The sequence below is a fragment of the Monopterus albus genome, unplaced genomic scaffold (genome assembly GCF_001952655.1).
Source record: "Monopterus albus unplaced genomic scaffold, M_albus_1.0 scaffold51.1, whole genome shotgun sequence".
NCBI classification, from domain to species: domain Eukaryota; kingdom Metazoa; phylum Chordata; class Actinopteri; order Synbranchiformes; family Synbranchidae; genus Monopterus; species Monopterus albus.
Window position 1 is genome coordinate 364,981 of NW_018127931.1, and position 25,325 is coordinate 390,305.

At 42.7% G+C, this 25,325-nt stretch overlaps 1 protein-coding gene across 9 annotated transcripts in view; it reads left to right on the top strand.

Annotated features, from left to right (window-relative positions):
* Nucleotides 1-25,325, top strand: part of sox5 (SRY-box transcription factor 5) — a 101,975-nt gene that overhangs the window by 51,782 nt on the left and 24,868 nt on the right. For 8 of the 9 annotated variants that reach the window (XM_020601382.1, XM_020601383.1, XM_020601384.1 and 5 more), the window contains 4 exons: nt 1,747-1,910; nt 3,247-3,315; nt 12,471-12,597; nt 15,563-15,648. In XM_020601382.1, the coding sequence (XP_020457038.1) occupies nt 1,747-1,910; nt 3,247-3,315; nt 12,471-12,597; nt 15,563-15,648 (446 nt within the window). The remainder of the gene's footprint in view (nt 1-1,746; nt 1,911-3,246; nt 3,316-12,470; nt 12,598-15,562; nt 15,649-25,325) is intronic. The other variant, XM_020601385.1, reaches the window with a different exon arrangement.

Sequence of the window (25,325 nt, forward strand, 5' to 3'; positions counted from 1 at the left end):
TAGGACAGCAGCGTGTTTATTTTTCCAGGGGCCAGTGCTCACGACAGTTGCCTTTATTGTTCATTGTTGGTGGATGGATAGAGTGCAGGGGGAAGCGAGGGAGGAGGAGGGGGATTGGTGTCAATGGGCAGTGAAGTGGGTGGGTGAGAAGGCGGCAGCAGCTACCAACAGGAAGGACAAATGGATGGCTCTCACCTTCCTGAGTGGTCAAAGGGCAGGTCAGCAGCCATGGTCCCTTCAGTCCCCTCCCCTGACTCACCCTTTCATCCCCTGTTGTGTCTCTTTTTGTTTCCCTCCATGTTTCCCCCTCTTTTTCTCCTTCTCTCTTCCTCATCTGGTTTAACTGGCGCAGGAATGTGGCCCTGTTAAAGGTAGCAGCTGAAGAACAATGGAGGATTGTGCTATTCCACACATGCACTTACACCCACACACACTACAAAGGCATGTAGGCAAACATTGGTACATATGACCAGACATGAGCACGCACACTCATACTGATTGTGCCTCAGTGTGTTTCTCTCTAACTACATCCTGTTGAATGATTTAGTCCTTGTGTGGTAGTGTGTTTGTGGATGTGTGTGTGTGTGTGTGTGTGTAATGGAGCTGGTATGTCAGGATCTGAGGAGTCAGAGGTCAGGCCATGCTAAATGTGAGCAGGAGGTTGGCTGGCTGCAGGGTAAACACAGAGCAGACACACTCCCCTTCTCTCTTTCACTCTTTTTCCTTCTCTTTCACACATACACACATACACACACTTTCACACAGCTTCATAGTAGAACAATCCCTGAATTTTCCCATAATACAGCACCAAGAAAATAAATTTTGATTTGACTTCAAGTTTTACCAAGAAATGTAAATTTTCACACCTGACTAAAGATTTATTCTGTATGTTAAACATATGAATCTGGCTAAGAGTTTACTTTTTTTGCTACCACATTTTCCTGTTTACAAATGTTTCCTCTGCCAAATTTTTCTCAATTTCAATGAGGCAATAAAGCCAGTGATGGATGTGGCCTTCTGTGTGCAGCTAAATGAGTCAACATCTGGTTTTACAACTTTGCAACACATAAACACACCCTCTGCTGACATTCCCCCTCCTGCCATCCCCAACCCCTAACCAATCATATATTACACTGACCAACAAGCCATGGATAGATTTACACTGCTTTGTTGCTCCTTTCTCATTTCCCTCACGCTTCTAACCTCTAACCTCACCCCCACAATCCTTTCTGGTTTCCAGATAGCCATGAAAATTTACAAAGAAGATGCCATGACATTGCAACGTTTTCTTTTTTTCTTTTTCTTTTACTTTTCACCATACATCTTTTCTAACAAAATCCTGGTTATAGTTTGTAGTCCAATACATTAGTCTCTTTATTTTACTGAAAGGGATTATTTTTTCAAAGAGACTAATTTTGATTCTCTTATAGGTTAATCATATTCATTTTAAGTGTTAATTCTGTTATATTTGGTAGAAAAAAAGGAGGCTACGAACTGACTAAAGGTGAACCACAAACTCCAATCAGCATTTGTTGCATTTGGTTTATTGTCTTTTTGTTTGTGAGAAATCTGAACAGCTTTTAACTGTATTACAAAGTCTTTAACAACTAAAACACTTACAATAGCCTTCTAGTCATACTAGACATATTTTCCTGAATAAGTTAACCTCAGCTGAGTCTTGCAGTCATCTTCAAAGAGCTACCATCTCACCTTTGACCCTTCTTCTGCTCCTCTTTTGCCTTATAGGTACTCCAGACAGCCTGGCGGAGAAGGAACGCCAGCTCATGGGCATGATTGGCCAGCTAAGTAGCCTGAGGGAGCGGCTAAAGGAGGAGCAGAAGAAGCTGGCCGCCTCGCAGATGGAGAAGCAGAGGCAGCAGATGGAGCTAGCCAAGCAGCAGCAGGATCAGGTACAGGAGCACGCTGCATGTGAAGGGCTTTTTGGATATGCTGAAAAACAGTCCGCCCTAACAAGTAATTTAATCTGGCTTCAGATCACATAAGGACCACATTATTGCTTCATTCAGATCAGCACTTTTCAAGAACTTCCTCAAATTTCTAAAAATACATATGTTCTCATGCAGGCGTTTCACCACTTGATAATGCCTGTCCATTTACTGCACCTGGCCAGTAAACAGCATACAGAGACACATGATTAGATACTGATTTAGAGTCAAATGTTATATGCACACATTGGCTTACCACACAAATGCACATACTGTACTCACCTAAACATCACAAATGGTCATTAGAAATCCACACACAGACTTCTGAGGTTTACAACAGAAAGTGTGCTCAAAGGTATGACTGAAAGCATCAAATCACATAGGATTTTTCTTGCCTTTACACACACATCCCATATAGTGTTCATGCAGCCAGAGACAAGTGCCATTGGCAGCTTTAACACAGGGACATTGCACAGGAACGAGCTGAGGGTATATAGTGTTGGAGTGAATGTTGCTGAGACATACGCAGACACACATACACACACTCCAAGCTCCCGGGCAAGAGTCTGCCAGGTATTTGCATAGAGAGGGGTTTCCCTCTTTGTTGTGCTTTTTTGCTTCTGGAAAGCTTGGGTTTACAAAGAGACTAACGTACACACAGAAACACAGCTGTAAGGAGAAATCTCCTGTGACAAATACAGTGCCCTGGGCTGTATCCCGCACTAATGCAAACTGAATGGGTCTTGCTCTGTAGTAGTGTATGTGGATACTGTTGTGTTTCTATGAGCCACTCAAGAGTTTCTGTTCACATGTTAATTACATTTTAAGAATCTAGGTGATGCTTTCATGCCAAACAAGTAAGAAAGAATGTAGAATGTGAACTTATAAAAATAGTAAAATGGCATTACAAACAGCAAAATTATATGGTGCAACAGAATGTACAAAAGTGAGAAAACGCCTTGACTGATTCTGACTAATAAAATAGAAGCACATGAAGTGCAACAAAACCAATACATAACATATATTGTTATAGAATAATACATCTTTGAGAGTGTTTGATTCATTTGGAGCTAAAAAAATGCCTCTAGTTTTGCTTGACTATCATGAATTTTTGTGTTGAGGACCTTAATATTTCACACCAGAGCAATGACCTTCTGTCATGCAACCTTGGCCTGAAAGACTTGCAGATGTGTCATGTCTTCCTCAGGCCCTGCACACACACACCACAAACACACGCACAGTCTCTCACGCACACACACACATACTGTATATGCATTCTAATAATATACTCTGTTTTCAGATTGCCCGGCAACAGCAGCAGCTTCTGCAGCAGCAACACAAAATCAACCTCCTGCAGCAACAAATCCAGGTGAGGCCAGTGTGTGTGTGTGTGTGTGTTCATCCACATGCTAGTGATGTGCCAGTGCATGTATCTTTGTGTGTGTGTTTGTGTGAATGTGTCTCTTATGTGTGTCTGCATGGCCCACAAAGGCAATTTTGTGACTGTGATTGTAATTCAGCCATCAGCATTTGGGGCCTGATTCAGCATTGACTTATAACATCCCCCCCTTCTGCTAATACACACAGCGCTGTGTTTTCATTTCTTGTGGGGACTTTACTTTGCCTTACATTCGTTTCCTGTAGACTTATCCTAACCTTAACCATAACCACTACTTGCCTAACACCTAACCCTAACCCTGACCCTAATACCTAACCTTAACCTTAAACCATGTTGCTACCCTAAAGTTCAGTGATTTATTTGTGGGGACCAGAGGCTGGTCGAGTCCCAACAGTGTGAGCGTGTTAACAGGTTTCGGTCCCTATAATGTAAGTAATACAAAGGCACACACAACCTGTGTAATCACTTAAAAATGGTCAGTCTGCTTGGAAATATCAGATGTAGGGTGCTGGAGTAATGTATGTGTGTTTTAAGTTTGTGTTCAGTAAACTGAAGTTTACAAATCCGACAATCAGTGACTTTTCTGATGTTTATTCCATTGTGTCTTTTAGTGATTGTGAAGGTGTTTTGACAGACACAGCAGGGGTTCAGTTAAGCAACAGTAATGTTGTACAAATCCAGGCCAGGCAACTCAGCTAGGGAAGCAACAAAGAAAGGTTTGGGAAGGGCATTCACTCAGCTAAACTGTTTTCATTATTTGAAGTTGGAACCCATAAAATCCTAATAATTCTTCACATGACACCTTCTTAAACGTTCAGGCTGATATCAACCCTACATTAAAAAGTAGTAGGACTGTGTGACTTCATTTTTGATTAGCTAACATAGTGCCATACTGGAGGACAGCACATTGACTGTCAAAAGTTGGTTCTGCTATGGGGCCTATATGACCCTTGTTTTAGAGCATAATTTCTACAGTACCTGGCCAGGTACAAGTCTGAGGTTGGGCCTTAGTTACAAGGAACCAAGTGGACCCTTGAAGACTAAAGTTAAGAAAGCAGAGCACACCTGGAGCACTTAGTGATCATTCTGCTTAATCAACTTACTGTTGATTAAAAAAAAACAAACAAAACGTAATTATAATGAGAAGACTTAGAATTCATAGTTACCCAATGTCTTTGGCTACCTATCCTCTAACACTCTCTGCTTTCCTGTGTAAAATGCACAGTTACACAGTACACACAGAAATAACTGAATAAACTCAAGTAAAGCTGGTGTGTTTTATAGCACTGTATATAGCATTAGGACTCTTTAGGCTGTTGGGTCTGCACACCTTTGGGGAGTGAGCTTGTTCTGCACTCCTCACTACAGTAGGCATTATGTTTCACTGTGCTTCTTGTCATTCACCTGACATTGACAGGAGGAAGGCAGAAGATAATTACTCCAATACAGACAGAAATCTAGAAAGTAAATGAACTAAAAAGTCCTTTTTAGTGAATCTGTGTCTTTATCTCCAGAGAAAATGGGTGGATATATATGTAGTGCATAAAAATGGAGATACTGTCCATTTGGATGCTACACTGGAGCCTCTATGGAGCCTCCAGGTGGCTTGGAACGAATAGCCCAGGCCTTTGTAAAGGCAGATGACACTGAATTTTGAGCTGAGAAAGCAAGGCTTTGTGTCATAAAGAGACACCCTGTCCACGGAGGAACAAACACACACACACACACACACACACACACACACACACACACACACACACACACACATTCCTTTTCCCCTGAGAGTTCAGCCATGCACAGTTTGGTGATAAGAGAGCTTGTGACAGCATGTGTGCAGGACGTGTCTGTGTGTTCGCGATTCTGTGTAAAGCAGCTTTGTTTATTTGCTTTGTGAGAGTTAAATTCTGAATTGTTCATGTTTTGTCCCTTTGACAAAAAAGAGAGGATTTCTCTGCGCATTGTTGAGCGTTTTCATATGCGCGTATGTGTGCGCATATGTTTGTCGCAGCTGTGTGTGTTAAGCTATAAACACGTCCACTCATGATTCACTCCCTCACGACCCTGCTGAGACTAAGCTCTCTTTTCCCATGACTTTGCAACCTTTTCCCAAACAAGCATCTCTCCATTGAACGGGCCCAACAATAGTTTCTCACAAGCAGGGGCAGCTGTAGGCAGCCTTGTTAAGAGACGGACACAAGCAACAGGGGCTCATCACAGGGGCACAAAACACACACATTCACATACTGTATAAACATAGGAAATATATGCCTTCACTGGCCCATATACACACACACATTGCAAGCAGTCACAGAGAGCACTGCACACTCGCCTGATGATCAAACATACAGTCATCATCAAAGACTTGGTCGAGAAATATGCCGCTTAATCATTCATGAAGAGATTGTCCACGCAATCCCACAATACAATGGCCTGCCAAAGAGAGGGCACCAGGTTCAGTGTGTTGGTGTGTATGTCCGTGTTTTGTGTCTGTATGATAAGCCCTTTGTGATTACATTGCCCATAACAAGGCTGAGTTCAGCTGTCTCTTCATGTGTCTGTTTGTGTGTGTTTCTATGTCCTTGGCTTTGTTAGGCCCAAACCCCCAAAGGCCTGTGAAGAATGCTTTCAACTATCCACTTGAAGAGGTGATAAAATGAAACAAATAATCAAGCTCATGAAAAAGAGCAGAGTGACACACATCCCTCATAAAAGTAGGACAAATTATTTATTGTCCTTTTGTCCAATTTCCTTTTTTTCTCACACTGAAACACAAATCAAGCTAACAGTGTGGATTAGCATTGACTGTTTAAGCCAGCAGCACTCGCCAAACGTGGCATGAGGCGACAAACAAGCAAGTTCATTTGCAGAGGCAGACATAACAGCAGCACAAGCCGACATAGTATGAAAAGCTCACACAGGCATGCAGCATTCATTGGTGTTCAGAAGCCACTAATTGATTCTACCTTAAATTATCTATGAATTAACATCAGTTACACACACATCCACATTGTTTTACTTTTTTTTGTAAGATTTGATGGTTCTTTCCTCAATCTGTTCTTTAGTCCAAGTCTTTAGTGAAGTTAAACAAAAGTGAACCTTAACCTCTATCCTGATTAAACCACTAATCTTAACCCTAAATACAAGTCCTGACCCTAAATTATCCTTAACCTATTCCAAATTTTAATCGTAAACCTAAACTCAAATCCTGACCCTGAACCTATCCCCCAGGGGAAGTGAGGATCAAGAAAAATGACCCTCACTTTGTCAAACTTTGTGTTGAGTCCAAGGGTATAACACAACGTGCTGCAGCAAGAATTAGAAAACAAGTATGTGTCCACATAAAGACACATGGACACACATACACACACAAGCACACACTCCTACCCCCTGCTGGGGACCTTCTTGTTAAGCTTGAAGGGCTGAGCAAATTTCCTCAAACTTCCCTTTGCATTCCCTTTCGTCTTTCCTTATTCCAATTAAACGACTTGTCTCTGAGGCACCCTCCGGTGTTGCCGGGGACAACTGTTGCTGCCATGCTGGGAAGCACGACAGGGATGAAAGGAGCTCACCTGCCGAGCGACTCAGGGCTTACCTTGAGAATATGCACACATTTACATAGAATAACAGCAAGACATGCACACAATCTATGCTGAAACATAGGGGTGAGGGGAAAAGAGTGTGTTCTGCCTAATGAATCAAAACTCACTTAACCAGAACACACACACTGTCAAGTGTGTCTGTAGCACTGTCTCTGTGCGCTGTCTTTCATCTCATCAAGTACCAACATTGCTGTAGGTGGGGGACACTACAGCAGACAGAGAATAAAAAAGAAGTAAAGCCACTTGATGCTTGGACTGGTTTAACAGAGGCCAGACGCATCAGAGACAGCAGTTATCTACATTGGTAACTCAATCACAAAGATACACACATACTAATACTTGAAGCAGTCACATGCACAGCCTATGTCCCTGTTCTGTGGTAAAGAGAGGGGGAAAAAAGCAAAAACACTAAAATGTCTGATTTTCATTCATTTTCCACACACAGATAGATAATAGACTACATACGTACATGCACCTACAATACACCAGCACCTCTGTACTCTGTGCATAGGAACAACTAACCCAATTGCCTGTGTAATTGTTTAATCACCCCCATTATACCGTAACTAGTGTAATTTGTTTTCCTTTCGCACTGTATTGTAGGTGTCAATGTACGCATACAATCTCACACACACTCATAAACTGGACCACAACCAACCATCCATTCCCACTGAAACCCAACCTGTCTAATGTAGCCTACTCACACAAAGACATACTGTACCTGTGTGTGTGTGTGTGTGTGTGTGTGTGTGTGTGTGCATCCTAGCCACTGCAACATGAACCACAGCAGGCTGGCCTCTAATAGTCCCTGTCCATAGATAGCTAATGGACAAATATTAAAAGCCAGCTAACCCCCACCCCCCACCCCCTTTCTCCAAATTAATTATTTGTTCTATCCCCTCTTCAGCAATAGGTCACCCAGGTCTTGCATTAATTGCCGGAGCATATGGTCGCCAACAGATTTTAGCTGTGGGACTCGCACTTTAGCGGGGGCTATTTTTTCGCATGCTCAGATGCGAGCCATATTGTGTGGCGCTGGCAGCTATTGTTCGGCGCATTAACTTCATAGAGCTAATTACTCCCCAATAATAACTTTACCTTGGAGTTTTTAGCGCGCTGCGTGCCAACCAACCTGTTTCGCACTCCATATGTTAATTAGCGGCCACATCTTCATTATGCCGCAGCAGCGCTTTAAGTTCAAGCTGTGCCGCCTGGCGCGTGGTGAACGCAGCCTCCACTCGCTGCCAATTATCCAACTCTTGCTCCCTCTCCATCTCTCTTTCTCTCACTCTTTCTCCCTCTCTTGTTCATTCTGGTCTCTCTATTTGCCATTTGTTTCATGAGAAGTTCTCTCACCAGAGTGAACTGTTGACTTCTTTGCCCCATGAAAGTTCTCAAGAAAACGTTTTTTCACTTTTTCTTCATGAAACTGATTTTTTTCCATTAAGAGAATTTTTCCTTGTTTTGCCTTGAATTTTTGTTGATTGGAGGGTTTTGTTTGTTTGTTTGTTTTTTTCAGTTTCCAGATGAATTTCAGTTAAGTTTGTTTTAGATTTCTTTTTTGGATATAGAGGATGGGTTTGCAGATAAAAAAAAGAGCCCCTTTATCTTCCATGTCAGCAGGAGTGTGATGTTTTGTCTGTCTGGTGTAGGTTTTATGTTCACTTCGGGCCTGATGTGAAAGAGAAGCTGAGAAGTGTCTTATTCCCCAAAGTGCCTTTTCCTTCATGTGAGATCTGGAGACAGTCTGATAGATCTGGCCTCATACTTGCTTTCCCTTTCTCACCCTCACTTTCTCTTGTAGACTTTTCTTTTCCTTCTGTCAAGTATTCTCTCCCTCTCTATTCCTTCTCCTGCTTTCAAAGTTTACATTATGACCTAACACACAGAACTCATAATCCACTTTACCGCGTTATTGTTTAACCAATATTACGAAGAGATGCCAGATTAAGCCGTGCCGTTGATGGTAAAAGAATATAAATAGGAATGAATAATGATTAGTAAGACAGATGCATTCCATTATCATGTGATGAGCCCAGTCATTGACACCCCCACCCACCCTCCACTCACACCTCCACAGTTTTTGTTGAGTCCCTTGTTTCTCCCCGTTATGCTCAGTTTGCTCTGACCCATGTTTTCTGCCTCATGTGTGTGTTACCATTTGGAGTGGTGTGTGTGTGTGTGTGTGTGTGTGTGTGTGTGTGTGTGTGTGTGTGTGTGTGTGTGTGTGTGTGTGTGCGCGCGTGCGTGCCAGTGAGCATCCTAGGCCAGTGGTGCTACATGTTAGCTCAGCAGCTGCTACACACATATCCAACTCAGCTACTACAGCAACATATGGGGGAATGAATCCCCATGAACCCTTTTCTGTCTCACTTTCTCTCTGTATGCTTGCATTTTTTAAAACATTTTTTACTTATTTTTTTGTCTTTTGTTGCTTGATCTCTGTATCCTATAGATACTTGCATGTACTTTACAATAGTTCTGTAGGCTGATTAATGTCTTCCTATTGCGCGCATGCTTTTTGTTACAATAAAGAAAGAGAGGCAGATGAGAAGAGGAGAAGACCGGGGTGCTATTAAAGATCTATGATATTTTCTTTTGCAAAGAAGGAAAACAAAGTCACATACACACACAAAGACACCATACAGTATAGGTGCTGTGTGTATATGTATGTATTACAGTGGCCACCGACTCCTCTCCTCTCCTCTCCTTGCTAGCCAGCTCCACTCCAGCATATGTCCAATTAGGCCTGAAAGGCACAGCGGAAATGTTCTGTCTGTGATTCGTCCCCGCGGGGGTGCTGTCCGCGCGTTGTGCTGAAATGCATTTCCCTTCTGATCATGCAGTGTAGGCGGTGTGGCGGTTTATGGTTAACCAAAATGGTGGAGTAATTATTGTTTTTGGTGTAAGGGGGAAAAGGGAGTTCCTTGAAGAGAGCACTATTCCCCTGCGCTGTGATAGTTTGATTATAGTGCTGCTGGCTGCCTCATGCCAACACACAAAAGCAGGAGGAGGGGGATGCGGAGGAGAACCACACAGAAACACACACACACACACACACACACACACACACACATATATAGGTATTTACAGTACATGAGCACACATACACCCAGGGAAACTTGAGTATACACACACAGGCAGTGAAAGATGGGAGCTCTGTCAGTAATGTGTGGCAGCAGCTCTCTGTCTCTCTTCTACCTGTCTCAAGCACAAACCACTTCAAGTGTCCATATCACTCAGATATTACCTAATTGTTCTGTGGAACCACTGCGGTCTTATGATTGCGGAGCCATTTCCAGATCAGACAGCTTTTACCTGCCCATTATCCTGTTCAGCTGTTACCTCTCTGGCCTCCCAGCAAAGTAAGAGAAACAGAAGAACAGAAAGAGAGGAGATGCATTTTAAGAGGGAACAAAGTGCTGTGCAACCAGGAGTATTGTTCTAAGACCTAAAGACTCTACTGGATATTTTAATTAAAGGAACAGTTCACCAGTTTTATACACCAGGTTTTGTTTGCATGTCATGAGGTCAGCCTGTGAAAATTGTTGCATCTTTTGTGGCTCTGTAGGAAATTTCTAAAGTCTGTTTTCAAAAGGTTTTAGTAATTTAACTGAGGTGTAAGTCATTGTATCAATAAAGATAAGTACAGAAGTGATGAAGAAGATTTGTTAAATAAGTGAATATGTTGCAGAACCTGCCTATTCTGCTTCTGATTTTATTTCAGTACAGTGTAGGCGCAGCATTGTTGTACTGTTGCCATGCCCAAAGATTTTATAGCAAAACCCGGTGCCCAAAGAAAACACCACATTGTATTTTTCAGCAAAATTAAGTCAATAAAACTTCAACGGAATGATGTACTGTATCTATAGAGTTACTGGGGCTCCACTTATTTATGGAAACACACTGACATTTTTCTTTGACTTTATGGAAAATTTCTTAAAAATGTGTACTGAATTTGGCTTGAGCTCCTTCCCTCTCTTCATGTTTTTGGTGCCTTCTACATTGTACCAGCATTACACCTCAGTTTTACAGCTTGATAAGATCCCTTATTTTCCTCGTGCTCTCGCCGTCCTCCATTCTCCCTCTCCTCATTTCCTCTCCTCATCTTGTCCTATCTTTCCTCTCAAACTGTCAGTCAGTCCATCACACGCAAATCTTTGTGTGTTGTTTTTGGCAGAACGCTGTTTAGTGCAACCATCTGTCTCCTACTTCTTTCTCTTTCTGTCTCCTCTCTCTCCTCTTTTTCCTGCCAAAGCCACCCATCAGAGGAGCTTTTTTTCTGTCTCCTTTTAAAATCCTGGAAACCTTGTGAAGTCGTATGGCTCTCTGCCGACGGACGTGCAGGTTGTGTCTCTGCGTTTGTGTCTGTGTGTTCAGGCTGTTGGGGGCTGATGTGGATAGAAGAGAGAGAACATCATCATCCAAATGAAGGAAAAAGGGCAGCAGTTGTGAAAGTCCAGTGTCGTGTCATGATGACTCGCTTTTTGACTTTGAATTGGGAAGATGGAGTGTGTGGTGTCATTTGTGGCTTTGTAAACCAGAGGTGGGAAGTAACAAAGTACATATACTTTGTTACTGTACTTAAGTAGATTTTTCAAAAATCTTTACTCTACCTGGGTGTTTATTTTTCTGACAACATTTTACTTTTACTCCCCACATTTTAACTAAATTATCCATACTTTCCACTCCTTCCATTTTCAAATCAGGCTCATTACTTTTAGTTTTAATACATTTGAGGGGAATTATTGATTATTTTTATTTTGCACTTACTGCAAAATATGCACACTACTGCACTGGGTCATATAGTCCTTATTTATAGCCTGTTAGCTTCTCAGAGATCTCATGCGTGCACAGTTAAGTCTTGCTTTGCTTCAGACCTTAGATGTTTGCTTCAGACTGTAAGAAGTTATGGTTAGTCAGCTTCTGGGGCAACATGTACATTGGTCTGGTGTTTCATAATAAAGAAACATGTCACCCAGTGCACCGGTGTGTTTCACGGATGTGTTTTTAATCATTTTTGAACAACAGAGGTCTATGTCACAGACAAATAATATAAACCAGGTTTGGGACTGACAGACATTAACTGAGTTTACATCAGTACTTCTACTTTTACCAAAGTATTGTTTACACAATATTTGTACTTCTGCTTGAACAACAAATGTGTGTACTTTTGCCATCTTTGTTGTAAACTGATGTCACATGTGTAGTCTGTGTATTATATGATTATACTGTAGGTATATGAGCCTAAATGCACATGATTCTGAGAAATGATTATGATGTAATTCAGATGTAATCATAACTGTCTTCAGAATGGTACTTAAGGTTGTTCTGAGATCAGTTACATGCACAGCACTGGAAGGTCAAAGAGATGCCGAAGTGGCTCATGTTTTCTCCTCCTTTCCCTTTTTTCTCCCTCTTCCTGCACTTTCTTTCCACTTGCCATTTATCCCTTGTATCTTCTCATGCCCATTTCTCCCTTTCTCCTTCACCCCACTCCCCATCCCTCCCTACCTCCTTCATCAGCAGGTCCAGGGCCAACTCCCTCCACTGATGATTCCCGTCTTCCCCCCAGACCAGAGGACTCTGGCAGCGGCTGCAGCCCAGCAAGGCTTCCTCATGCCCCCTGGCTTCAACTACAAGCCTGGCTGCAGTGAGTGACATTCACACATGCACACACATCTTCTTCAGAAAAATTCAACAAACTACATTGTGAGGACCATCTCCGGTCCCCGCCAAGATGGTAACTCATGGATTTCGGGCGGCACAAGTATAGAAAAACAAGGCCAAATGCACACACACATTCATAATTTAGTCAGCTGCAAAATAACATAGTAAAAGTAGCTTTTATTTGTAATGGTTCAAATGTTTTTCATCAAGCAAGGTAGCATGTGGCCATATTCCCACACAAGGAGTTGGATTGTTTGTTCGCCCCTACAACAACATCTCTCTCTTAATAGAAAAACCAGTCCAAATACACCCTTCCTGTTTACACTCTCAATCTCTCTCTCTTTATCTGTCTCTCCCACTCTTGCTTAGTCCTTTTGGCTCCATCCTTTTGTCTTGTCTATTTTTTGATGTATAAAAGCAACAAAATATAGGCATCCTACAGGACGTTTTTTTTTTTTTTTTGGCTGTCACACTCCGGCTGTGTGGCAATGTGTTGTTTACCATGATAGAGAGAGAAAGACAGAGAGAGAGAAAGAAAGAGAGAGGGAGAGAGAGAAAGAGGGGTCGGTGCTTGCCAGGGGATGCTGAGAATAAATGCACAGTAGGGGGTGTTAGCAGAGGGAGGAGCTGGAGGGTGGTAATGTGACCTGCCCCAGGTTCTCCTCACATTAACAGGGGATGCAGCCAGAACATGTTTCCAACACACCCCACACACTAACACACACACACACACACACACACACACACACACACAAATGCTGAGGCAGCCAGAGATTGCTTTGTGATTTTGCAAGCACATACACAACAAAATCCTAAATAGACAAAGCTATGTAAGTGTGCACACAAATGCAAGTTCGTGCACACTCAGTCCCACTCCCCCCACTCCCTTAGAGTTTCACAGCTTCCCAAACAAGTCCATTCCATTTTAATTAGTGCCATCTTCACCCACACCCACTGCCCACCTAAATACCCTGTCAAGTGGTGGGCTTGTCTTTTCACTGCCTCCGCCAACTCCAACCGGACTGGCATGCTGCGCCAGGCTAAGGCGCCCCTGAGAAAACTCTTTGGCAATTTTCAAAGTTGTTGTGAGTTGATGTAGTTTGGTGCTGCAGCTTTAAATAGGACGTGTAGCATTGTGCTCTGACATATTCTCACTGCGCTTCATAACTCTCTCAAGATATAAATTGATTTTATCTGCACAGCATGGACTTCTACGCACAGAGTGGCTGTCTTGTTTAAACACTTGTTGAACAGAAAATGAATTTTTCTATTGTTCGAGCTTCCGACACAACATGGAAGAAAACTGGTAAACCTTTTGCAGGACTTTCTGATGACATTGGCAGCGTTATTTTCTCAGATTTTAGAAAGATTCCTTCAACATTACATTATGCAAATGCTTTTAGGCTTGGTAGTACTTCTTATGATGAATAAACTAGACTAATGACATTTGCATCTCGCTTCCCTTGATCTACCTCCCTCTTTCACCTGTTTGTCAGTGAAACATTTCTGTGCCGTCTGTTGAGGTCTCTGTCCCAAAGCCAAGAGCAACATGTTTGCTTTCCTCTGTCCTTCTCCCTTTTGTTACAGCGACCCCCAGGAGGAGCATAAATATCAGCTCAGCTTATGTTTGTCTAGGGAGCACAGAGAAAAGACCCATCTCCTAGAATACACAGTCCTGAAATAATTCTTTGATCCCTCCTGCCCTCTTTCTCCACTGGATAAAAGAATGTCTTTGCTTTTTTTTTTTTTATTTTTTATTACCAAACTATATGGGAAAGTATGCCAGAAGGAAAGTCTGGCTTTTGCCAAGCAGACACGCTAACATGGGCGCACACACACACACAAACAATAGAGGGTCCTGATACAAGAGGCTGACCACTATGCTGAAAGTCCAGGTCAGAAATACAAGGTCAAGCCCTTAGAACATTCCTAAGTTTTCTCCCTGAAGAATGATGTTTTCTCAATGTGATACCAGTATAAAAGCCTGACCTCCTCCATGTACTGTACTTTGATTAGTAGACATGTCCAAATGCAAAATTGTGTAGTAAACAGGCATGTTTTGTTCAATATGACCACAATTAAGGGCAGTATATCTCTTTTCCTCTTCCCTCCCTTACACTCCATCTCCTCATCCCTTCATCTCTGACCTTTCTCTCTCTCGGAGTAATTACAGCACAGGCTATCTGCACCTGGTCACTAATAATCCGCACTTATCCTTTTCTTCCCAGCTTTCTCTGTCTCCTTATTCCTACACATCTGTCATCTCCTCTGCCCTGTCCATCTATCTATCTCTTGATTTATTGTTCCTGACAGAATGGGAGAGAAGGACAAGGAAGAGTAAGTTGTCAAGAGAGAAACATGACAACAAGAAGGACACAAGGAGAAGGAAAGTAGAAGATGGGCAAGAAAGAATACTGAGATCAGCCCTCTGGCAATCATCACTGGCAGCTCTTAATTACTGCGCTGGAGTCGGCTTTATCAGAATCCCCTCACCTCACTGCTCTTTGTCAAGGGGTATTAAAGAGGAGGACACACAATCAGGCTTTTCATTAAGGCCTTACCAGCAGTGCACAAAGGATGGCTTTAACAGCTGCAGAGAGGGACTCAGGTGATGGTGGTGGAAGGGGGGTTGATGAGAAGAGGACAAGCAAAGGATGAAGGTGGAATGAGAGGCAGGAAAAAAGAAAAATAAGATGAAGAGAAAGGGAGGGGAGGAAGAGAGAGATGAAGGATGAGGGAGAGGAAGGAGAGACAGGGACATGGATGGAGTAAAGGGATGTTATGGGAAGAAAAGAGGGTGATAGGAAAAAAGGAAAATGGGAGAAAAGAGAGGCTGAAGAGCCAGAAGGGGACACTGATGTATAAAAGTGCACTAAAACAATCATTGATTTTGATTCAATGTTAGACATGAAAATACTAAAGGAAATGTGATTTCTGGTTTTCCTCAGGTGACCCCTACCCTCTTCAGCTCATCCCAACAACAATGGCTGCTGCTGCAGCTGCTACACCAGGCCTGGGACCTCTGCAGCTCCAGGTGAGACTATACCAAAAGAAAAAAAAAAAACAACAACATAAAATTACAATCACAACCAAAGTTTTGAAGAAAAAACATATTATATTTCTTTTTCACTTGTGTGGTTACATTGGGAATAATTTCCCTTCACCCTGTGTTTCATGCCACACGCTATTTCCCACGGAGCTACATAAGACCATAAACACAGCCATGGGGGGAATGCACAGCTGTCACTTTCAGCCAAAGTGTGGACAGTGAAGTAATCCCATAAACACATAATGGTGATGATCAAATCTCAAAAATCAAAATGAGCTGACAAGTGTAACCCTAGCCCTTAGCTCTGGCCTGCAACAAGAAGTAAATGGGGTTGAAGCAGTTCTCTAATGATGTTGAAGCAGAAGTCAGTATGTAGAACAGAGGGTAGGAATATTCTGATTGACTGTCAGAGCTCATGTGTGGTGATGCTGAAGAGGTTTCAATCTCTCTAACAGCATTGAGGCATTTTGAAATGTAATTTAACTGTTAGGTTACCATCATGATCAGAATGATCATTACATTTTGTCTCATCTCTTCACAAGTGCATGAAATCACCAAGAAGGAAAATATTGCAGACATTCCCTACCATTAACTACTAAGTACAAAAATAAAATTTTAAAAATGCTATTCATTGTCATGGATTACATACAGTATGTCAAGCAAATTGCATGCCTCTAAAGCATGTTTTTCTTTACATACTGATATTAATTGAGACAAGGAGGTAAGCATTTGTCAAGACAACTGTATTCTCACAAAAAAGTGACTAGCACTTGGTATCTTTAATATGAACCCCATGTGCTAATATGTCCAGCTGAAACACATCATAAATCACAAATTAAACTGTCCAATCAGTAATAAAATGTTACTTGAATTTTAAAACAGTCCCATTTAGTTTCATTAGGAGTAGCTAAAAACTGAGGAACAACGCAAGTCAAGGAAAGAGCCAAACTTATTTTCTTTATTTATAAAAAGAGCTGACACTGACTTACGGTTGTGGTGGTGTTTTAATTGTAAATGTTTATGTAGAGGAATTTAAGAGCATCCAAACTCCAATACATTTTTCAGCTGTTTTGTCTATTATATACCAAATGTATGAAATTTTAACTTAAGCTTTGTGATGATTCCACTGAAAGAGGGACGATCTGACTGGAAGGTGTTTGGCAGTTTTGAGTCATCAAAATGAAGGAGTCAGCCCATATGTACATGTACTCATAAGTTCGATAAAGTGGTCCGCTATGTGTTCTGCTGCCATAAATCTGGAGGCAGAGAAGGAAGAATCTACTGAGAAAGATAGAGAGAAATAGACAAACCCATTGAGAGTTAAAAAAAATAGTCAGCATCTGTTATCCCACTTACAAGGGGGATGAGTCTGACTTTGGTCCTTTCCTGTCTGCATATTTAAAGAAAGTGACCTATCACTTGGTAATCCTGACCTTGAGAAGCCCCCCAAACCACTGATCATACAGTCACTCCCACCATCCAATCTAGCCCCCTGACACCCACACATGACAAGACCGCACATACGTCTACTGAGATTCACATGGGTTTCATGGCCCCCTCTCCCAGGGGTTAATAGCCTCCACGGGTGTCTTTTGAGTTGCCTGTCTGAAACACATTAGCCTCTGGTGTTTATCTCACCCTTTGGTACACACTGCACTTGGCCCCCACTCTCTCCTTGACAAGCATTATCATAAAATATGACACATATGCACATATATTTATATCTGAAAGAAAGTGCTACATTAATGCACATATTTTCCTGTACATCTTTTTTACTGGCTGCTCACACACAGGATTATAGAAAAATATGGGTTAAAGGTTAGGCACAGTGCATGTAGTACATTTGCACCTACCAGCCAAACATGCTGCCCCATATGCTACACACTAAAGGGAAAATAGAATAACCGTATAATTCTATCATGGATTACCAACACCGCTGTCCTCACTGATTTCATTATTACTTGTGTGTGTGTGTATATGTGTTTGCCATGACAATAATGTCCTCTGTGCTGTTATTAGCACTTCAATCTAGCCGTCCATATGTTTGACTGTGTTCAGACTCACTCATAATCTCCGGTTGAACAGCTTTGTTCACCTTGCAATTGAATGTTTCTTAACCTAACAGGGAGGGGCAAGAGGACACAACATGTGCAACAAAAACATTTCACTAGCAGATTTCTTTCTTACCATCATCCCAGAAAAAATACATATTACGCTCACACACACAAATACACAGTCACAAATTGAGATTAAGGCTTTGTCAGAATGAAACGTATTTGCCAAGGCTAACACAAGTACAGATGTCTCAATGTGGATGGATTTCCTTTGGGATTGTCTCGGTGCCCTCAGAGGCAAGACATGACACTTAGCTTGGGCCTTGGGTCACCACAGCAACACAGCAGTTAGGAAAAGAGGACACAAGTGATCCCACTTAGCTGAGACACACAACTAGAGATACAAAATTTTTTTTTTTTAGACACAAAACACAGTAAACTTTCCTCTTGCACTGAAAAGTCCATGAAAATATGCTGATTGATTTTTAACACATGGACATGTAAATTACACACATAGCCGGAAAATTAGTGGTTCGATTCACGGCTTGTACAGTCATAGAAGTGTCCTTGAGCAAGACACTGAACCCCCAGTTTCTCCCAGTGATGTCACTGGTGTGTGAATGTGTGAGTGCTTGGGAGTGCAAATGGGTGAATGGCCAAATAATGTGAAAGTGCTTTGAGTGTGCTGCAATGCATAGAACAGCATGATACAAGTATAAGACCATTTATCATGTTTGGCACAAATGTTTTCCTAATGTACAGTATGTGATGCAGTTTGTAGTGTAGATTCATATATTACTGATTTCTGCACTTAGTAGGTATTGAAAAGTTTTATAATTCCCAAATGGGTCCAAGTCATGACCATTGGTACCTCAGTACTTTAACAGCTTTCAATAGACTGACTCACTTGGGAAACCAGTTCAATATTACTGCACTAATATTGTAAACTCACGCTGTATGCACACACCTGCTGAAGCACTACAACATTAAAGATACACAAGTCTAAAGTACACATCAAGATCCAAAACCACTTCATCCATCCACTATCTACCACTTATCCATGGGTTATGAGAGCAGTGGGTTCTGTAAGGGTGTTCAGATGTGTCTAAAGGTTCTCCAACTCCTCAGGACACCCAGGCTTTCCCAGGTGAGATGAGATATATTAATCCCTTCAGTGTGTTCTGGGACTGGGTGTCCTACCAGTTGAATGTGCCTGGACAATCTCCAGTGGCAGGCACTTAGGAGACATCTTAAACAGATGCCTGAACCACCTCAAATGGCTCTTTGCAACATGAAGGAGCAGCAGCTTCTTAACATAAAACGTAGAGCTCCTTCCATATGTCAGAACTCTGCACTTCATGTCTAAGGCTGAGTCCAGCTACCCTAAAGAGTAAACTCATTTCAGCTGCCTGTATTTGTGATTTTCTGTCACTACCTAAAACTTGTGACCACAGGTGAAAGTTGGAACATTGATTGACAGGTATATTGACGGTTGTGCCTTCTTGCTGCTGATGATGATGCACTGTGGAGATGTATTTAAGATGTTTATGAGCACAGTTCGCCAGAAATGGAGTTTTTATTGCTGAAATGCCGGCCCTATTATCTAGCAAGAGCGCATAGTGCTGTGTTTCTGGCAGCCCAAGAGCCAATCCCTCGGTGGCTCTCAGCAAACTCACGACGTCATCAACGCGCTAGAGACAGCTCACCCTGATGCTGTTTTTATCATCGCAGGCAACTTTAACTAGTGCAATCTATGGACTGTACTTCCCAAATATTACCAACATGTGAGCATTCCCACCCGGTGCAAGAACACTCTGGATCATGTTTACAGTAACATACAGGGTGCATACAGGCCTGCACCCCGCCCCAACCTTGGACACTTGGACCACATTTCTTTGTTCCTGTATCCATCTTACAGACAAAGACCGGAACAAACAAAACCTGTCACCAAACAAATTAAACTCTGGACCCCAGAGACTGAGGGCACCCTGCAGGACTGTTTTGCCGACAGACTGGGATGTGTTTAAAGCTGCAGCCACCTCAGAGGACTTTTCTGTCAGCGTACAGGATTATGCTGAGTATGTGACCAGGTACATTAGTACCTGTACTGACAACATCGTGCCCACCATACAAGTCAGGAGGTTTCCCAACCAGAAGCCCTGGATAAACAGTCAGTATGCCACATGCTGTGTGCTCGCTCTCATGCATTCAAATCAGGCAACGAGACGGAGTACAAAGCTGCGAAGTACGGACTGAGGAAAGCCATCATAGTGGCCAAGAGGCAGTACAGAGAGAAGCTGAATGGCTTCTATTCTACTGCTGACTCTGGATGGATGTGGCAAGGCCTGCAGCACATCACAGACTACAGGACCACCACCAGCATGATCAGCCCCACAGCCAGCCTGCCGGATGACCTCAACACCTTCTACACCTGCTTTGAGAGCTCCAGCTACGGCATAGAGACGAAGCACGCACACACCTGTCGTACCAGTCATATACTCGACACCCTGTTCATCCACGACTGTGTTGCCTCCCACAAGGATAACATCATCCTAAAGTTCGTGGGTGACACCGCAGTGATAAGTCGCATCACTGGTGGGGGTGAAACAGCCTACATGAGAAAGGTGGCCGCTCTGGTGTCATAGTGCGAGGACAACAATCTCACCCTCTACATGGACAACACAAAGGAGATGATAGTGGACATGAGGAAGGAGGAAAACTCATTGGCCACTCTTCATCCAGGGGCTCGAAGTGGAGAGGGTGAGCAGCTTCAAGTACCTGGGCGTCCACATCAGTGAGGACCTCACTTGGACACTCAACACCACACAGCTGGTTAAGAAGGCCCAACAGTGGCTGTACTTCCTGAGGAGGCTGAGGAGGTTTGGCATGTCGCCTAGGATCCTCAGCAACTTCTACAGCTGAATTGTCGAGAGCATCTTGACCAGCTGCATCACTGTGTGGTATGGCAGCACAACTGCTATGGACCACAAGTGCCTGCAGAGAGTGGTAAAGACTGTGGAGAAGATCAACCGGAACTCCACTGCCCTCTCTGCAGAGCATTTACCACCGCAGGGTGCGTAGGTAAGCTGCCTCCATCCTCAAGGACCTCACCCACCCAGCATGGACTGTTCATACCCCTACCCTCCGGTCAGAGGCTCAGAAGTGTGAAATGCAGGACCTCTAGACTGAAAAGCTCTTTCTTTCCGACTGCCATTAGACTCCTAAACAGCTGACTCAGGAATTACTTCATGTAATTCCATCTGTACTGTTTAGATACTCAGTTTGCACATGCATAATTGCACACTCACTGCTAAGTATTTGCACTTCACAGCTCCCACATAGCATATATTCTCTCTGTATTATATTGTGTTCTTGTATTTTTATTGTGCTTTTTTCACTTGCTGCTTTAAAGTGCCTTAGATTTTTGTTACTGCCTATTTAGATTTGAAGTTATTGCTCATCTACTTTATATTTCACTTGTATTGTGTGGCATTTATGTGGATGGCAAAGTAAAAATTTCATTGTACAGTGAAACACGTTTCCTAACTGTGCATGTGACAAACACTTTGACCTTTGACCTTGACCTTGTGAACAAGACCTTGGGATACTTAACATCCTTTGCATGGTTCAGCAACTCATTCCCAACTTGAAGGGAGCAGACCACCATTTTGCAGCAGAGAACCATGGCCTCAGACTTGGAGGTGCTGATTCTCATCATAACCACTTCACACTCAGATGCTAAACCACCCCAGTGCACGCTGGAGGTCACTGTTTGATGAAGCCAACAAAACCACATTATCTGCCAAAAGCAGAGAAGCAATTCTGAGGTTCCCAAACCGGACACACTCCTCCTGCAGCTGCACCTTGTGAGCCTGTCCATGAAAATCACAAACAAATTTGGAGAAAAGAGGCAAACCTGGCAGCAGCAACACCCCCTGGGAACATGCTTGACTTCTTGCCTAGAATATGGACACTACTTTCACTCTGGTTATATAAGGACTGGATAGCTCATAATGACCCCGGTACCCCATACTCCTGCAGTACCCCACACACAAAAGACCCCCGAGCCCCGAGGGACTTGATCATAGGTCTTCTCTAAGTCCACAAAACACATGTAGGATGGATGGGCAAACACACTTGCCCCTTCCAGTAGACTCACCTGAGTGATGATTTGGTCCACTTGTTCTTTCTGAATCCAAAGTTCGACAGTCAGTCAGAGCCTCCTTTCCAGCACCCTGGTATAAGCCTTCCGAGAGAGCCTGAACAGTGTGATACCCTGGTACCAATTGGTACACACCCTCTGGCCCCTCTTTTTAAATAGGAATTTTACATTTTCCATAATGCATCTGAAAGACCCTCAGTATACTTTAAATATAAGGAAGAAATGTGATGAATTTTGCCCTGATTACACTGCATAAAAGCTGTATACACAGAAGGAAAGAAGATCAAGAGAAGAACTCAATAGTACAGCTTTGAGTTAAGTGCAGGTTTTATAAAAATGCATTAATCTCTCAATGACTTAAAGCTCTTTCTGTGTTTGAAACATTCTTCATAGAAATTAACAGAGTAGCTCTTAAAGTCAATGGGAGCTTAACACACAATCCTCCACAGAAGCTTTTCAAGGCAATGGAGGCTTTGGAGTGTACAAGGTTGGCATTTAGCATCTTAATCTGGGGGATGAGTGTGACATTGTGCATTAGAGCATGTTAATCTGTCTCCCTATTGACCCTTGATAACATTGATATCATCCACATCACATAAATGGACATAGAAGGGCAGACAGAGAGCTGGAAAATGAATAAAGAGACATGCACTTATCCAGGCAAAAGAGAGATTGGCAATAAAAATGAAAAAGCAGAGGTATGAGAGATATTTTGAAGGATGACTAGTTAAAAGGATAAACCGAAAGAGAGAGAGATAGCAGGGATGGAGCTAAGTGGAGGAGAAAAGTGTGGTTGTGTGTGTGAGGCAGAGAGAGAGAAAGAAAGTGTGTGGATGTGTGTGCGACACGGTATAAAGAGGGTCAGTGGTGGGGGTCAGGCATCATATGGAGAGGCAGATGTTGGAACATACTGTCCCGGATTACCATGCTGTACACCGGAGAGATGGATGGACTAACAACGGACAGGCAGGGAGGGGGAGGGAAGAGGGAGAAAAAGAGGGAAAAAAAGACAGGGACAGATGAAAGAAGGTAAATGAAAAATCATTTGAGCAATTCGTTTTTTCAACAAGCTTTATCTGGAAGAGAGAAAGTGTTTTCTTCAGATGTGAAAAGTTCAGTGTTGATATCTTCTTCTCGGTCCTATAGGCCTGTTAGATCTGCAAGGAAATGTCATTTTGTGATAGCAGCATGGGATCAATGTGAAATCAATAGACAGCAGAGATAAGTGACTATAGTTAAGAAGATTCTGCCTTAACACTTCTGAACACCTAATGAGGAAAATAACAGGATTTTCAAAGTCTATAATTTATTATGACATATTATTAGTGTAAAAGTCTACTTATTTACTTTGACTGTCCATTTCTAGACTTTGTCTCCAAATTGTGATGAATTTCAAAAATAAAATGTTTAGCTTGCACTATTGAACTAGCAGCAATAACAATAAAAGTAATTCACTGTAGGTAATTCGATAAAATCTTGTCTGTCTAAAGCAAGCACAAAGAGAAAATACTTAAAATATTTGTTGTCAAAGAAAATTCACATATGTATTATTGTTCTATTTGTTCTTGAGACTGTGCTGTACAGGTATAAGGAATATATTGTAATCATGTTATATATGTTAAGATCCGTTCGCACCAGTCAGTGCGAACGAGGAAAGAGGCGAACCCAGGTAGCTGACTTCGGTGCAAACAATGATTTATTATATATATAGTGATCAAAGGAGTGACAATACACAGAGGGAAATAGTACGTAGTCCTGTAGATGAGTAGTAGCCGGGTGTTTGACCAACCGCAGGAGGTGAGGAGATGGAGAGCTGGGCCGAGCTGCGTAGGTGGGGTCACTCCTGGGCTGGTCGACGATGATGGTGGTACTGAAGGTAGAGACAGAGAGATGGAGGCAATAGTGGAATAGATAGGCGACTGCGCATTGACCTGCCTGGGAGGAGAGAGTGGAGCCACGGTCTGGAGGAACAGTCCATGGGGGGAACACAAAACAGTAGCTGGCAAGGGGATAAATACATACAAAAACAATGACAACGCACAGAGTAAGGTTGGCCTAGTGACTAGAAAGAACTGGCAAGTGACTGAGGAGTGAAACCGGGTAATATAGTGAGAGTGACCTAATCAAGTGCAGCTGGTGATAAGGGAGTGAGGAACAGGTGAACGTGATAAGAGTAATGGGGCAAGAGACAGTAGGAAAGGTGAGGGAGGCCAGAGTGGCCGAGCAAACCTGACACTATAACCTTGACCACTGCATTCATCATTCTGTGTGGGTAGTTTTTATTTATTTATTGTTTACTTCAATCATAAGTAGGTTTCAGTTACATTTATTCATTCATTCATTTTCTACCGCTTGGTCCCTGAACGGGGTCACGGGTGGGGCCGGAGCCAATCCCGGCCGGCAATCGGGCGAAGGCGGGGTACACCCTGGACAGGTCGCCAATCCATCACAGGGCTAACACATAGACGAACAACCACACATACACGCACGCACTCCTATGGGCAATTTAGAGACACCAATCAACCTAAGCTGCATGTCTTTGGTCAGTGGGAGGAAGCCGGAGTACCAGGAGAGAACCCACGCAAGCACGGGGAGAACATGCAAACTCCACACAGAAAGGTCCCAGGTGGGGCCCGAACCTGGAACCTTCTCGCTGGGAGGCAACGGCGCTAACCACTGTGCCACCGTGCTGCCCCGGTTTCAGTTACTTCAATGAGAATCTCAAAAGAGACAAACTGAAAGCTGATAAGATGTAAAAACAGTTTTTCTGTTGAATGCCTTTGACTCACAGTCAGTCCACACTTGCTTCTGTTATTTTTTGTCTCGCAGTACTCAAACAACCCAGATGTGAAAAAAACATGGTCAGGCAAACAGGAAATCAAACAGACAGAAAGTCAGAGAAGAATCCATTAAAATCCATAGAATAGTCCTCCATGTCTGTGTAAACAATAGAGCTCAGACTGCTCTGGAGCATCACTAACTCTGATAACAAAGACTAGACGATCTGGTAATCTGACTAAAGATCCAGATTACTGACCAAGAATCACACACACACATTGATCCCTACTAAGATGACAAGAGAAACAACAGCTTAGTGTGTATACTGTTGTGGTTCTCAAAGTGTGGGGCGCGCCCCACTAGTGGGGAATAAAGACATGACAGGTGGGGCGCAATGAATGGAGAAAATTAGAAATGGGTCATTAATACAAGTAAATTAAAATAACATCAGTTCGGGGCCGGGAGAAAAAAGTGGAACCATAGTGCAACAATAACGGTTTAACGTCGGCATGTTAACTGCAGCGCAACAATATAAGGAAACTTTCACACAGAGGGCCAATAGTGTACGTAGTAGGCATAATAATATAAATGGATAAATGTGTTACATGGACCACAAAATAGCTGGCGATTCAGCACAAGCAGACAAAAAAAAAAAAAAAAAAACAAAG